Source organism: Oncorhynchus masou, chromosome 11 (genome assembly GCF_036934945.1).
Source record: "Oncorhynchus masou masou isolate Uvic2021 chromosome 11, UVic_Omas_1.1, whole genome shotgun sequence".
NCBI lineage: Eukaryota > Metazoa > Chordata > Actinopteri > Salmoniformes > Salmonidae > Oncorhynchus > Oncorhynchus masou.
This window is the reverse complement of record NC_088222.1, coordinates 17673131-17690071: the sequence shown is the minus strand read 5'-3', so window position 1 is coordinate 17690071 and position 16941 is coordinate 17673131. Positions and strand designations below refer to the sequence as shown.

Below are 16941 nucleotides of genomic sequence, written 5' to 3'. Positions count from 1 at the left end.
GACAATATTTGATCGCCCTATTCTATGTAATTAGTAAATTATGAATGCAATTTAGTGCAAAGATTTAGAAAACTTTTTTTTTAAAGAACTGTATAAATTTTATTTGCTTTGTATTTTGCTTACATTACAGTCACAACATCTTACATAGGCTTTACTCAATATAAATCTGAAAATAATTAAAAGTACTTTAATTTTGGTGATACTGTGTTATAGTCAGGATAACATGAGATAAATAATTCCAGACAGAAAGAGATGTTTACAAGAACGGTGACATAAGAAAAAACATGATTTCACCTAAAAAGCAATGGTCACTTAACATACGATATACAATCAAACAACCAAGTAGTACTACTGAGCTGTTGCACAGGGGCTTTTATACATGGAGGGGCAGCAGGTAACAGATTTATACAGATCAGGTCAGTACAGAGATTCCCTCAGTGAAAAAAAGCCTGATATTGCACACATTGAGAAGGTACAAAGAAGGTTTATTGTTTTGTCTAGTGTACAGAGCACTACCAGATGCCATGGGATAGGTTACCTGATAGAAGGCTAGGTTTCTCCTGAAATATATAGATTTGATAGGAACTTTTCTGTTCACAGACAGAGCACAACTTTGCTGTTTAGTTTTATTGATAATATAAATGTATTTTTTATGTTACATTTCTCCCACCACCTTTCAACATCAGATTAAGGGAGTGAGCTGGGCAGATCACTTTCAGAGCAGCGTTCTGTTTGTGCTCAACTATTGGAAGCCCTTTGAAACATCCCACTTTGTGGGTTGACAATGGATACTAGGGCTGTATTCAATGAGGGGAGACTCAACAAATGTTACAAATAGAAATGTAACAGTGCCAATAATTCCAATCCTCTACCTGAAATACCACTGTATTAGTTCTACACAATACATTTCTATCTGAACGTTCTGTAACATTGCACCCTCCTGAACAGGGCCTAGAGAAATGTGTTTTATTAGGGATGCATCACGCTGCTCAAACCAATTGTTGATGCTCCTGTACAGCAATTTTGTAATAACCTCAGCATCCAGCAAGATCATCCATACAATAAACAAAGTTTTCAGTGCATAGGGATGATTACAACTTAAAAAAGGATGTGTGATGGTGTATAACATGGTCATGCTCTTTTGGACAAGGGCAATTTATATCAACAAACACCTGCTTTTTGATAGATCTTGAACGTGTTTTAATAAGTATGTGTGCGTCTTCAACAACATTGGGGGAAACAACTGACAACGTAGTAAAAGTCCTTCAATGCCCCGAGCAGACTGGGGAAGGTAAGGCAAAGGTATCCTGAGGGGAAATAAATATACTAATAACAGTATTTTAAAAACAACACCCAAACACACACAACACTCACCCCAATACAAAAACAGAGAGGGATTGGCTTTCTGAGGGGGAAATGTAGCCTGGCTGGCGCGACCCACATGACTCACAGCACAGGGACAGCTGTCGTACACTGGTCTGGAAAGAAGGCCGTTAATGCAATATTCACTCAGAAATTGAGCGATGGCTTTGATTGGTTCAATCAAATGTGATTTTTTTCCCCCCTCAGAGGTTGAGACCTCGCGTTGTTTTTAAAATACAACCATTGTAATGGAAGGGGCAGCGCTCAGGGGGTTGTGTGGCCATGCATGTTGGTGTTTGAGTGAGAATAATACAGAAGAGAACCAACCAGTAAAAACACAGCCCTGTGCCAACATGGAGGAGCCATTCCAGACTGTAGTCAGGAGGACTTGAGAGTTGTGTGTTCACCAGACTAGTGGACATGATAATACGAGTTTTAGAAACACCACCCAGATGCTGTTGAACACATACCTGATGGGCAGAGTTAGTGTGACACACAGAGGCCAAATCATGTGTTACCTGGTAGCCTAATCCATGATGACATTGTAGAAAAAAAGTTACCATGCCAATCATCAGCTCACTGTAGACTAAAGGCACTCTGCTATACTAAAATAGTTGCAGTGCTCCTGACATACGGTGATACTATGGCTAGATTCATTATCCAATCAAACAATCTGCCTCTTGACAGTGATCCAACATGGATGTGTGTGCACTATTCTACATACATTACTCTACATCTTTGTTATTCACAAAGAAGTTAAAGTAGGGTCACTTAGATTCCAATATTCCTATTTACCTAATAAGTGGACAACTTTCCTACCTTCACAATTAATTTAGAGTTTAGAGTACCATAAGCACTTTAGCAGAGCAAATAACTTGGATTTGATATTGTGAAACTTTACCCTACCTGAAAGTGTCAGAAACAGGACTGTATGCTACCCCAAAACCCAGTTTGGTGAATGTAAATTTAAATAGTTACTAATTATTTGTTTAAAAATGGTAAATAGAATCCATATCCATGATAAAATCAAAAGTGGGAATTTAGAATTTGTTCTTAGACATTTTTATAAGCACAAGTTGAAACGGTGGTTGAGGAAAATAAATAGTGGGGGTATCTTGTGGGCTACAGTAAAAGCTAGCAACTGTAGAGAGATCAGCATCATGATTAGAACCTGGGCTACTAACTGAAGAACCATCAGAAATGATTAAAACATGTTAATATCACACCAGAGAGAAGGAGAGGGACAAACAGAGCCATGATAGGATGGTAGAAAAAAATACATTAGAAGAAAAAAAAAACATGTAAAAATACCTATTATCAAAAAGTGTGCAAGGTAAGTCTAAAACAACCCCCTTCCAAAAACAAACAAACAAACTGTGCTATTCCACTCAGTCAGAGGGTGCACCGAAACCAAGAACTGGTTAAAACCCAAATCCTGGTCCCGCTCGTTTGCTCAACCTTTGCACCTCTTTCTCTGCCAAGTCTCTCCCACAATCCTTGTTTTTTCAGGCAGGCATGGGGACAGCCCCTCCCTTCAGCCAAGGCTGTTCCCACTAACTGAAGAAGGAGCAGCACCAGCGCCATAGCAATTAATGTCCCTTAGTTCTCCCAATGCTAGAGCTCTGAGGCTGGGTAAGCATTGCACAGGGCTGTCCTTGCCTCCTGGTGCTGGGTCTAGCTAGATAACAGTTGACGGGGCAGTCTACTCTCCTCTCAATCCAATGTCTATGGGGATAGCTAACCTGGGAGACAGAGAAACCAAGGACCTCCCAGGGATCACCACCACTCACCAGTACCAATGTTTAGCTCTGGGGCTTGGGGAGAAAGGGGGCCACCCTTTCAGTCTCCCAGGAACGAGTTCTCTCAGCGCTGGGTGAGAGGCAAATCGAGAGAGCCCTTGGACCTAGCCTAGCAGTTGATGGAGGGACAGTCTGTCTTGCCCGCCGAGCTGATGATCCTCATGAGGCAGCGTCCAAACTCCTCCAGGATCATCCTCTCTGCGGTGGCCTGGGGCTGCTGGTTCAGCTCTGCCTGCTCAGCCTGCTCCAGCAGACACTCGCACGTCACCTCCGCCACCTCCTTCGTCACAAACGTATAGGGCATCCTGGTTGAGAGAGGATGAAGATATTAGCCACTGCTCTAGAACAAGATACACCATAGATGGGGAGTACAGAGCCGAGGCTGGAGAGAGGGGGACCCGAGGCTGGAGAGAGGGGGACCCGAGGCTGGAGAGAGGGGGAGCCAAGGCTGGAGAGGGGGGTGAGAGGGAGGAGGCGTTAAGGATAGAGAAAATAAATCTAGAGAAGATGCGTTGAGGAGAGGGGGTAGGTAGAGGGGGTGAGTAGAGAGGGGGTGAGGCTGGAGAGGGCGAGTGTAGAGAGGGAGGGAGTCTTACCTCCCCCTCCGCTGGTGATGGCGGGAGTGGTCCGTGTAAGCAGGTCTGAGATCTGTGATGACAGCTTGGTCTTGGCTGCCGTCTGTTGTTGAACTCTGACCTCAGCTGCGTCGGCCAGGTGCATCAGAGTCTTCCTCTCAGGGCTCTCTTCAAAGTTCTTACAGCCCACACACTTACAGGTAGACGAGCACATGATCTTGGCCTGGCAGAGAGAGTCTCAATAAATAAGCAGGCGTGACCAAGAACGTGGTGTGCTACTAGTAGGTCGGACCAGAAGCCTGCACCCACCGCTTCAGGGATAAGACTGGCCACCCCTGATGTAAAGTGGCGTGCAACATATAATAGAACAGAGTACAACGTTATAGTCCACCCTGGACTTGAACAGTCTTTACGACCAGGTCCACCTCTACAAGGCAGCAATCCCAACTTTTGTCAGGACCCTGAATGAAGTCACCCTCAACCACAGCCCCAGCACCTCACACAGGAGCAACAGATATCCCGCCAAGACCCCTTCCAGAAGGACCTGCATCAAGAGAAGCCACGTCAAGAGGACGTACACCCAGGTCACAGCCCTTACCCCCAACCAGCTGAGACCCCCCCCCCCCACATAACTAGTTAACCTTTATTTAAATAAAAAAATAAAACAACTCCTGGAGCTCTGTTGCACGCTGGGTATGTACATAGTAAATGGTAGGCTTCGAGGAGACTCCCATGGTAGGTACACCTACAGCTCGTCCCTTGGCAGTAGTACTGTAGATTTATCACTGACTTCAACCCAGTCTCTCAGAGTGTTCAGTCAGCCCACTGACACCCCGATCAGCAAAATCATAGTTATGATTGAATATTGCTCTGTTCAAGTAGAGGCATCAAAGCCAAAGGAACTGCACAATATAACAGAAATGCTATAGATGGAATGAAAGTAGTGTAGAAACCTACCGGGGGAAAAAAACGAACAATTAGGCAACAGCAAATTCAATTCCTTTTAGATAACTTCCTGGACAAAACATTTCACTGTATTTAGTGAAGGTGGAAACTTGGCAGTAGAAAGCCTAAACAGTATATTTGACATTTCAGCTTCCCTATCAAACCTAAAAATTGAGAGCAGGCAACCTAAGAAAATTAAAAAAACAATGACAAATGGTTTGATGAAGAATGCAAAACCTACGAAAGAAATTGAGAAACCTGTCCAACCAAAAACAGATGCAGAAAACCTGAGCCTACACCTTCACTATGGTGAATCATTGAAACACTACAGAAAAAGGAACATCACGTCAGAAATCAACACAATGTAATTCAAGAATCCATGAAATCTAACCACTTCCGGGAAAATTGGAACAAACACGAATAGTTCATTCAGAAAGTATTCAGACCCCTTCACATGTTCCACATTGTTACATTACAGCCTTATTCTAAAATGGATTAAATAAAATCCTCAATCTACAAACAATAACCCATAATGACAAAGCGAAAACAGGTTTATGGACTTTTTTGTTGTTGCAAAACAGAAATACAGTATTTATATAAAATTTAGACCCTTTGCTTTCAGACCTGAAATTGAACTCAGGTGCATCCTGTTTCCACTGAGCTTCCTTGAGATGTTTTTAGAACGTGATTTGGAAAGGCACACACCTGTCTATATAACGTCCCACAGTTGACAGTGCATGTCGGAGCAAAAACCAAGCCATGAGGTGGAAGGAATTGTCCATAGAGCTCAGAGACAGGATTGTGTCGAGGCACAGAACTGGGGAAGGGTACAAAAAAAAGTCTGCAGCATTGATGGTCCCCAAGAACAGTGGCCTCAATCGCGGGATTGTTGAAGAAATGAGTCTCCCTCACTTGATTAGAATATTATACGACAAGCAATGCTCTCCATCCAACCTGACAGAGCTTGAGACGATTTGCAGAAAAGAATGGGAGAAACTCTAAATACAGGTGTGCCAAGCTTGTAGTGTCATACCCAAGAAGACTCAACGCTGTAATCGCTGCCAAAGATGCTTCAACAAAGTACTGAGTAAAGTGTCTGAATACTTATGTAAATGTATATTTCCATTTTATTTTTTACAAGTTCGCTAAAATTTCTAAAAACCTGTTTTTGCTTTGTCATTATGGGGTATTGTGTGTAGATTGATGAGGGGGGGGGGACAATTGAATCCGTTTTTAGAATAAGGCTGTAACGTAACAAAATGTTGAAAAAGTCAAGGGGTCTATATACTTTCGGAATGCACTGCATCTATTCAAAATGGAAATGTATGGATATCCACTTCTCTAATCCTTTTGGTTCTATAACTAAATGGAGATGTATGGATATCCACTTCTCTAATCCTTTTGGTTCTATAACTAAATGGAGATGTATGGATATCCACTTCTCTAATCCTTTTGGTTCTATAACTAAATGGAGATGTATGGATATCCACTTCTCTAATCCTTTGGTTCTATAACTAAATGGAGATGTATGGATATCCACTTCTCTAAACTCCCACTTTTGGTTCTATAACTAAATGGAGATGTATGGATATCCACTTCTCTAATCCTTTTGGTTCTATAACTAAATGGAGATGTATGGATATCCACTTCTCTAATCCTTTTGGTTCTATAACTAAATGGAGATGTATGGATATCCACTTCTCTAATCATTTTGGTTCTATAACTAAATTCAAACAGCAAAAAACATGTCCATGATCAAATACATATCTTAGAATAAGCTATTAAAGAATACCAGATCCAACTGGACTCTACAATTACAACAGACCACGTATTCACCCTGCACACCCTATTTGACACAAACTATACGCACCTCTGCCTAAACATCAGCGCCACAGGCAACTTCCACAAGGCTGTGAACAATCTAAGAGACAAGGCAAGAAGGGCCTTCTACACTATCAAAAGGAACATAAAAATCAACAACCCAGTCAGGATCTAAAAAAAAAAAAACTTGACTCAGTTTTAGAACCCATTGCCCTCTACGGTTTGGGTCCGCTCATCAATAAAAATAATTCACAAAATGGGACAAACACCAAATTGAGACACTGCATGAAGAATTCTGCAAAAACATCCTCCATGTCCAACGTAAAACACCAAATAATGCACGCAGAGCAGAATTAGGCCGATATTCCCTAATGATCAAAATCTAGAAAAGAGACGTTAAATTCTACAACCACCTAAAAAGGAAGCGATTTCCAAACCTTCCATAAAAGCCATCACCTACAGAGAGATGAACCTGGAGAAGAGCCCCCTAAGCAAGCTGGTCCTGGGACTCAGTACACAAACAAACACACCCCACAGAGCCCCAGGACAGCAACACAATTAGACCCAACAAAATCAGGACAAAACAAAAAGATAATTACTTGACACATTGGAAAGAGTTTACAAGAAAAGAGAACAAACTAGAATGCTATTTGGCCCTAAACTGATTGACCCAAAATTAAGGAAAGCTTTGACTATGTACAGACAGCAGCATAGCTTTGCTATTGAGAGAGACCGCCGAAGGCACATAGTGCACATTGCCCACAAAATGAGGTGGAAACTGAGCTGCACTTCCTAACCTCCTGACAAATGTTTGACCATATTAGACACATATTTCTCTAAGATTGAGGTGGCAGGTAGCTTAGTGGTTAGAGCGTTGGGTCCAGTACCCGAAAAGTTGCTGGATCGAATCCCCGACAAGGTAAAAATCTGTCGTTCTGCCCTCGAACAAGGCAGTTAACCCATTGTTCCCTGGTAGGCCATCATTATAAAAAGAATTTGTTCTTAACTGACTAGTTAAATAAATAAATAAAATAAAGATTGCACAGACCCACAAAGAATTTGAAAATAACTTATATCTACTGGGTGAAATACCAGTGTCAAGATGTGTGACCTGTTGCCACAAGAAAAGGCAACCAGTGAAGAACAAACACTATTGTAAATACAACCCATATTTATGTTTATTTATTTTCCCTTTTGTACATCATTACAACACTGTACATAGCCATATTATGACATCTCCATTGCTTTGAAACTTTTGTGAGTGTAATGTTTACTGCTTGTACCATTTCACTTGCTTGACACACAGAGAGAGACAGAGAGAGACCCACCTCGTAACACTCGCAGTAGTTCTTCAGGCAGCCTGAGCGTTTACAGTTGCAGCCTTTGCTGTGTCTGCGGTCCGACTCGCCCTCTTTACCTTTACCGATCTTCGGCTTGAACGCCTCCGGGTTACGGTCCAGACACGCCTGGGGAAATTATACACTCCTTTAAACAACTCTGTACACAAGGAGTCACATATAACAGACAGTTATTTATTACACAAGGCCAAATCATATCACGAATCAAAGGGTACAATTGTCACACCAAGCATTTATTTCACACAAAGGAAGAATAAGGTGAGACAAATAAAGTTGAGTCAAATCTGAGGTCTTATTCCTCACCTTGATGGCTTTAGCTCGGTCCGTCTCGTGTTCCAGGTTGTTGAAGCAGTTGGTACAGTTACAGTTCTGACAGAACTCCCCGTTGGCAAAACAGTCACAGTACCTGCAGAGAGAACATTCAGACACAACATAGACAGCTAGAGGTGAGGCCCATCTCAAATGACGTCTGCACGTCTAAATACAGGACATTTACTTTTTAAAGCAGGAATCCTGTTAAACATCAATAGTTGAGTAGGTTGAGTTCCCTGTAAGTTATTATAGTACGTACAGTTTGAGACACTGAGATTTGGTGCAGTTACAGGGCTTCCGTGGTCTGAAGGCAGCACCTGATGTTGATAAGCTGTGTGAGAAGGGAATATGCTCATAATTAGTCAGGGCAGTGAGTTTATTACAACGTTGTCATAACATTTCATATCAAAAGGAATTTAAAACATTCAAACAAAGGTGATTTACTGTACTGACTTATTCTACTGACAAGGACTTCTTTGCCATCAAACCACAGATCATACTCCAGCTGGAGATTTCCTGTGTGGTGTTATGCTTACCCATTGAGAGGCAGTCTGGCCTGAGTCTGGATGCCTGTAGGGGTGGAGAACCCAGAGCTGCTGGCCAGAGTCACATACGCCGACTGCTGGAGCTGGAGAAGGGAGAGAGACGTGTGAGAGCACAAACACACACGTTTAAAATGCATTCAACACACATTCCAGCCCTGTACCTGTGTAACGTATTGTGCGGGCAGCACGGCGTAGCCCATGTTCCCAGAGCCAGGGGCAGGCGCCAACACGGTACCCGGGGGTAGATTGGTGAGGTTGGGCTGAATCTGGGGTAGCGATGTGGCGGGCATGATCAACCTCTGCTGGGTCTGAGTGGTCAGCACCTGGCCTGACGATGTCAAGGGCTTAGGCACCACCTGAGAGAGGAGGAGAACAATGAAGGTTCATTCAATTACACTCACCTTATTGATAGTGCATGTTGTCATGGCTGAGTGAATGTATGATTAGGGGAGCAATTCAATCTGTAAGTAAGTAGTGTGTTCGTGTTGCGTGTGTTTCACCTGCTTCATTGTCTGTGCTGGGACAATGGGGACAGACATCCTGACTTGGGTTGTGTTGACCACCATGGGCTTGGCTGTGGAAGTAAAACAGGTCATTATATACCGCTGTATATACACTATATATTTATGGCACCGTTTGGACTTAAAATCCTTTTCCTGCCACTCTGTATGGATGGTGAGTTGGGAGTCTGGCTCCTACCTGTCATGGATGAGTTAGTGATGGGGCTGCCGGCATGTCCCGTGCTGCTGCCCGTGGTGGCAGTGACCAGCCTGACGTAGTGGAAGCGGCTGCCTGGCACCTGGATCTGCTGCACGTTGGATGGTGTGGACAGGGGAAAGATGGTCTTAAATTGGGGGGCGCCCACCCCTCCCACCGTCACAGTCTGCACAGGCTTCATGGTCTGTGAGGAGGAGAAAACAGTCAAGATTATTTCCAAGAGCATCAGCAGTAGCATACCTGATGATCAAGGTCTTGGTGATTAGTTGTCTAGTTGAATCAGGTGTTCCAGTGTTTGAATAAAACAAAAAATGTGCAGTTCTGGGGGTCAGAGAGGACCTCAGTTGAGAAACACTGTTATAAAAGCTTGTTGTAGCCGCGCAGTAGAATGGGTTGAGACTACCTTGGCTGGGGAGGTGGCTGTAGACTGTTGTAATAGTATCTGATGTCCCAGGTGGGCCATGTTGAGAGGCAGAGACACTGACTTCTGAGGGGAGTTGGGGACCTGTGAGGCCACCGACACCACCGTCAACTGTCACAAAGTGAAAACAGAATGATACATTTACTAATACATGTCAATAGCTCCAAGTTGTCATCCAAACACAAAATGGGAGAAAACTCAGGGTCCCACTCACTGGCCCAGACATGGTATAGTTTCTAAATGGATTGGGGTCATGCGGGACCTATAGGTTGGCATGCTTTCTCTTTATATGCAGCTATTAAATATGCTAGATTTGGTTATTATGATATGTATTAAATAGTGGTGTAATATTCACTGAGTGTACAAAACATTAGGAACACCTGCTCTTTCCATGACAGACTGACTAGGTGAATCCAGGTGAAAGCTATGATCCTTTATTGATGTCACCTGTTAAACACACTTCAATAAGTGGAGATGAAGAGGAGGAGGCAGATTAAATAAGGATGTTCAAGCCTTAAGACATGGATTGTGTTTGTGTGCCATTTAGCAGGTGAATGGGAAAGAAAATATGTAAGTGCCTTTGAATAGGGTATGGTAGTAGGTGCACCGGTTTGAGTGTGTCAAGAACTGCAATGCTGCTGGGTTTCACACTCAACAGTTTCCTGTGTGTATTCAGAATGGTCCACCACCCAAAGGACATCCAACCAACTTGACACACCTGTTGGAAGCACTGGAGTCAACATGGGCCAGAATCCCTGTGGAACGCTTTCGACACCTTGTAGAGTACATACCCCAACGTAGAGGCTGTTCTGAGCACAACTCAATAGTGGGAAGGTGTTCCTAACATTTTGTACAATGCAAGTCATTACTCTATTATTTAAAATTTAAAAATGTATTAACTGCATTCATTTTTATTTCTAAATTATGTCCTTTTGAGATGATTTTCTAAATGTTTTTATCATCTCAAAATAGGACAATGCTCCTTTAAGAGAATTGGGTTCAAAAGATATTGACCTGGCTACGGTAGACTAGCCAAGACATATGCTAAAGTGTCTTTTGTAGACTATCAACAGTAGCCAGTATATTGCTAGTATGTTCACTTTTGTAAATCACTTTCCTTAGTTAAAATAAATAAGCTGAGCGAGTAGATTGATGGGTGCTTGTTTTTGCTCTGGACAGCTTGAGCGTGCCGTGTGAAGGCATCAACTCTTGTACTTCTCAAGACGTTGTGACTCACGGCAGCGTGGTGGTGCTTTAGTGAATTGCTAATCATAATCATATTGCGCAAATAGAAATAACATGACTTCTACGTATGTAGTCTTCAATGGTAGACTGCAACAGAGCAAGTATACGTTGAACTGGAACACAAAAAGGAGATCCACTGACTGGAAATGCGTTTACTGGCCCCGGGCCAGTAGGCCACTCTAATGTCAGACCCTGAAACTGCACTGGTTCTCTCTCCCTCACTCAAAGTGGGGTCAGAGGGATTGAGTGGCAGCATGTCTGACCTTGCTGGGCGACTTGAGGGGGGAGATGGCGATCTTGCTGCTAGAGCTGGAGCCGAGGGTCTCAGAGAGGGTGATGGTCCGCGGGGGGGTCACCGGGCTGCTTGTGGACAGGACCCGACCTGGGTGGGTGGGGTTAAGGGAGGACACAGAATCACAACGATAAGGTCAGACCCAATTGGGGCAGGGATCAAAGTCTATATACATTTCTATGGCTCAAAGCAGTTATAGTCAAAACTTTCAATTACACAGCTATCCATGGGTGTGTGTGGCACATTGGAAACCAAGCATTCTTTCTATGAAGATGTCAATATGAAGAGCATGTCAGGGAGATTACCTGTAATGACATTGGATACTGATGTCTGGGCAGTCAGACCTTTGTTGTTGACAGCTTTAGTGAAGACAAACTTGATTGGTCCAGCTGAAGACACCTGAGTTTTCTTAGCAATCTATTGAGAAATATGTTAATTTACCTTCACTGCACAAACTACAACTTAGAGATAAAGCCCAGACCTATAAAGCCTGTTAACATCATCCACCATAAAAAAAAAAATTGTTATAGTATTTGCTTCAGAAATACAGAATGTTTATTTATTTTATTCAACACTTAGGTTTGGACATGCCAATAAATATATTTTTTCTCTATGTAAATAGCAATGATGTGGAATTGTAACCCCTCCTTTCACCAACCAAGTAAATGCATGTGAGTGTACTTGAAATGAAGATGATCACATATGGTGTTTGTGGAGGGGTTACAGTTAGGGATTGATTTCCAGCCTTATAAGGCTCTTCATGACAACACATAACTAAATGAATCTCCTCACTACACAATGTGAGCACAGCATAGCAAAGACACTGAATTACTTTCTGATGAATTGCAAAGAATCCAGACCCTTTAGACAAAAAGTTAAACAAGTCAATAAACAAGTAAACAAACAGGTCTCACCTGTACAGTCTTCAGCTGCTGGGCCTGCAGGGTGGATACCTGACTGGCTGAGCTGACCGTCACCACCTTGAAATGCTGCGGGTTGGCCTTGGCCTCCCCCAGACCCTGCACTGAGGCAGACTTGGAGCCTGTGTGGGGCAGCTGCAACACAATAGGCTGGCCAGACTTTCCTATGGCCGTCACCATGAACTGCTGGCCCCCTGGAGTAGTGGAAGTGGTGGTGGTGCCTTGGGACCTGGTGGTGTCTGCGCCTGGGGATGAGGCCACCTTGTTGAGGATGATCTGGTGGTTGGCTGAGAGGGTGAAGGGGGCTGAGAGCTTCTGTAAGCCCCCCAGGGTGAGACTAACCCGGGAGAGGCTGCTGGTGGTTTTAGGGGTGGTTGAGGTTAGGGTGGAGGCTGTGGCGGGTCGCAAGGTGAGGGAGGAGGATGAAACCGTGGAAGAGGTGAGGAGGAGCTGGGTAGCAGAGGTGGTGCTACAGAGGGTGGAACCTGTGGGGGTGGAGGTGGTCCCGGCTTGGGTCAGCTGGGTTGGAGGGGCGTCCGAACACAGGCTTACGATCTCTGGGACAGCGGGCACATCTGTTTCCATGGGGACTGGTGAATCGTCACGAGGCTGTGATTGGCCAGAGGCTGCAGGGGACTCGGCGGGGGGATCGTCATCCAAGATGATGGCCTCTGTGTCCATGATCTCATCAGGGAGCAGACTGTTCAGCTCTGGCGACACCACGTCCATGTCTGCAGGTTTACACTCAGCTCAGTCACTACTGGAAACAGAACAGGAAGCATCAGAACATCAGTCCAATAGCTCCACCAAGCCATTGGATGTGTTAAACAACTTTTCTTTCAGTAGAATGACTGACAGGAAAGTACCAGTACATTATAAAACAGATATAGATAGCTGCTACTTGGGCTATAAACGTGCATTTCTAACAATAGGTTGTTATACCTCTTGGTTAGTGCCCATAAGCAATTGTTAGGCAACCAAGAACAATTATAAAAGTATTTTCTATATGAACAAAATACAGTGAGAAGCCTAAAACAGAATTACCAATTCCTGCATATGATGTTGCACACACCACTGCAAAGACAATGGAAGGCGCAAATCACCATGGATTTGAATGATGTTATTGTCACAATATACAGCCAAAACATTCAGTGTGTGACATTAGTGAATATATTAGATTTATACATCTACTATCAAAAACACAAGCGCAAATACACCAAATAGTTTCAAAGATAGCGATGAATTCATAAGCAATGAAAAGGGTGTTACAGAACACACACACAGGCAATAGAAAATCAAGTACGTGACGTTACAATATAAATTCATAAATAATCTGTTTAGCTAGCATTAGCAGTGTTGCAATGGCTCTGCAGCGGTAACTAACAGTGCATTCTATGGTCGTTAACACTAGCTAGCGAGCTAAACGAAGCTGAATACGCTAACGTTAGTTTAGCTAGCCACCAAGAACAATAACAAACATGTTTATGCAACGACGTTATGATCCTAACTTTGATTGCAACACAACTAGATCAAAAGCCTACTTTGCAACACAATCCGCCGAATCTCGAACGGTGCCAATTAAATAGTTTGGCTAACATGTCATGGATTGCATAGCGGAGGTGTAGATAGCTGGTTAGTTAGCTTGGCTAGGCCGCTTTGGACATCCCAGAAAATAAATCTTTGTCCTACCTCCGGCATACGCAAAATAAGACAGATAGGATAATATACAAGTTGATAAACTAGGGGGAGGGGGTCGATGTTCATCCCCTCAATTTTGGATAGGATATATGATCAGGGCCTGCTTTTTGTTCTCTCAACTATTAAGCAGCCTGTCAAAATCATGAATTTGTGACAGGAGCAGCACTGTGAAAACGACCAGCTATAGCTTGCTAGCTACGTTTCTATTTTCATGCCGGGTTGGATTTCGAAATATCCGCCATTTTCACCTCGTCATGAGTTCAACTAAAGAGATGAGAGGAAGAACGAGCAATAGATATGAACGCCCATGTCAGGAATCTTGTTTACCAATAAAGTAATGGGGTCACAGCTTGCGATAGATTACCTGGTAGTGCAACACAGTAATAATATTAAGAGTTCTCCGCCTTGTGTCACATACTGTAACAAGCCTTATGAGCCTGTAAATAATTGCATGATACTCTGTGTAGAACTATACAACTTACGTAAATAACGTCACGAATAATACATCTAAATTCTCTCAAATGTCCACATTTGAAAACAACTGAACTGTTATGTGTTTTTGGTAAACCTATTCAAATGTAGAATGAGAACATTCATTAGACCAACGCTTAATAGTCATTTGTCAAATAACAAACCCCCAGAGACCTAAATCAAATGGGGATATGACTTCCTTTTGGAAGAAAGAAACCTTGAGAGGAACCCTCGACGTAATCATCTGACTATTTGACAGTCAAAGCCCCAGCTGCCTTCAAGTCATTTCACAAAGCAGACACACAGCCTATACTAGGAAGGTATTTTTCCGTCTAGCCAATATTGAATAGACAGGATTACTACAGCGGCATTAACCTCTGGAAGCTAAACAATGACAGGCCCTAATGGCAAACTGGCTTAGTAAAATCAGAAATTGCTGTCCATCTGTCGGAGTGCTGGAAACTATATAGAGGGCTGCATTTGCAATACATTTTAGGTCATTATAATCACACAAAGCTACAGGCTGATTAATCAATGTAACTCTCAAACATCAGTAAAATAATAATTATCTATGAAATATATGCAACGTTAGTTTCCTTTATCCGAATGAATGGTGAATAAAGTTAATGGATATTTTCCAACTTCATATTGCTTCAACAACATGAATCCTATAACAAAGCTACGTTAGCTAACTAGAATAAGGTATTTCCACAGTTTGTAAGTACATACTACAAGTAACGTTACTATATATTGTATCTTCATATGCTGCTAGCTGTCTGCTAACTGGCCAAATTGATATCATCAGCTGTTAGCTAGCTAGCAAGCCTAGCCAGCAGCAACACAAAGTATTGCCCCTTTCACACAGCGAACAGATTCTTACGTGGTTTGTTTTTCCCCTTGAAGCTATGATTTTTAGTGTCTCGAAACGCCTTAACTCACATACTCCTTCACCGGTCCATACAGGTGGAGCAACATATCGGTAAAAAGCACAGAAACGTAGACGATTGTTCAAAATACCGCGCCGAGCGCCATTTCACCCCTAACATCCCATAATAATGTCACGCACTCCTTGACAACCACATGGCGCGTCATTGATCGAAGTACTTCCGGCCTCGCTCTCAGCGTGTGATAGATCTACACAACAACTCCGTAGGCACTGACAAAATAAAGGAAACACTTGAGTAAATGAGGGTTACAGAGCGAGGCAAAATGTATTAACCTGAGCCGCGGTGCACCAAATGATGTATATATACACTAGATTTCTAATAAGGGGCGCTATGTTGAAGCCACAGTGCCGTCATCATTTGTTAACGTTTACATTCGTTTTTGCCACATTTATTATATTACAGACACCTTCATGCATACTGTTAAATGATATTATGTGAGCTATTGAACAGAAAAAATATAAGTATCATTTTTAGAGATGACTAATGTTACAGGCCCAACTGCAACAAAAAAAGACATGTAATTTTGTCCTTGAAACATGAACTACTAGTGAGTGCCAATATGTCCGACCGTTGGCTCCAAAGCCAATACACAGCTTCAGCAATTCAGGGTTTACATATGTAACGGATGTGAAACGGCTAGCTTAGTTAGCGGTGGTTCGCGCTAAATAGCGTTTCAATCGGTGACGTCACTTGCTCTGAGACCTTGAAGTAGTGGTTCCCCTTTCTCTGCTTTTGTGGAGCGATGGGTAACGATACTTCGTGGGTGACTGTTGTTGATGTGTGCAGAGGGTCCCTGGTTCGTGCCCGGGTATGGGTGATGGGACGGTCTAAAGTTATATTGTTACATTGATGCTGTTTACCCGGATCACTGGTTGCTGCGGAAAAGGAGGAGGTCAAAAGGGGGGTGAGTGAAACGAGTCCCTGGTTTGCACCCGGGTATGGGCGAGGGGACGGTCTAAAGTTATACTGTTACACATACATCATAGGGTTAATGCTTTGAGTAACTAGTCAAGGACCCACTCCAATTTGCTTACCGCCCGAATAGGTCCACAGACAATGCAATCTCAACCGCACTGGACAAGAGGAATACCTATGTGAGAATGCTGTTCATCGACTACAGCTCGGCATTTAACAGGTATTTCCACAGTTTGTAAGTACATACTACAAGTAACGCCCTGTGCAACTGAGTACCGGACTTCCTGACGGGCCGCCCCCAGGTGGTGAGGGTAAGCAACAACATCTCCAGCCCGCTGATCCTCAACACTGGGGCCCCACAAGGGTGCGTTCTGAGCCCTCTCCTGTACTCCCTGTTCACCCACGACTGCGTGGCCATGCACGCCTCCAACTCAATCATCAAGTTTGCGGACGACACAACAGTGGTAGGCTTGATTGTTATGATCCATCATTCATTGTCTCTGATCCACCTCTACGCAGACGACACCATTCTGTATACTTCTGGCCCTTCTTTGGACACTGTGTTAACAACCCTCCAGGCAAGCTTCAATGCCATACA

The 16941-nt window shown here is 43.3% G+C and overlaps 1 protein-coding gene across 2 annotated transcripts; it reads right to left on the bottom strand.

Moving 5' to 3' along the window:
- Positions 1-73: 73 nt before the first annotated feature.
- LOC135548219 (protein lin-54 homolog) lies at positions 74-15523 on the bottom strand. 2 transcript variants are annotated; one of them, XM_064977583.1, is made up of 14 exons: positions 15362-15523; positions 12307-13072; positions 11698-11809; positions 11364-11482; positions 9838-9966; positions 9417-9618; positions 9218-9291; positions 8879-9073; positions 8709-8800; positions 8432-8503; positions 8164-8266; positions 7831-7968; positions 3760-3959; positions 74-3469 (listed from the first exon to the last, which is right to left on the bottom strand). In XM_064977583.1, exons 2-14 carry the CDS (start codon positions 13039-13041, stop codon positions 3271-3273), a joined length of 2370 nt encoding a protein of 789 aa, XP_064833655.1. In that variant the 5' UTR covers positions 13042-13072; positions 15362-15523; the 3' UTR covers positions 74-3270. The 2 variants fall into 2 exon arrangements, with proteins under 2 accessions (XP_064833655.1, XP_064833654.1); XM_064977582.1 differs by lacking the exon at positions 15362-15523 and adding an exon at positions 14002-14183 and having other exon boundaries at positions 3465-3959.
- Between the last annotated feature and the right edge of the window lie 1418 nt (positions 15524-16941).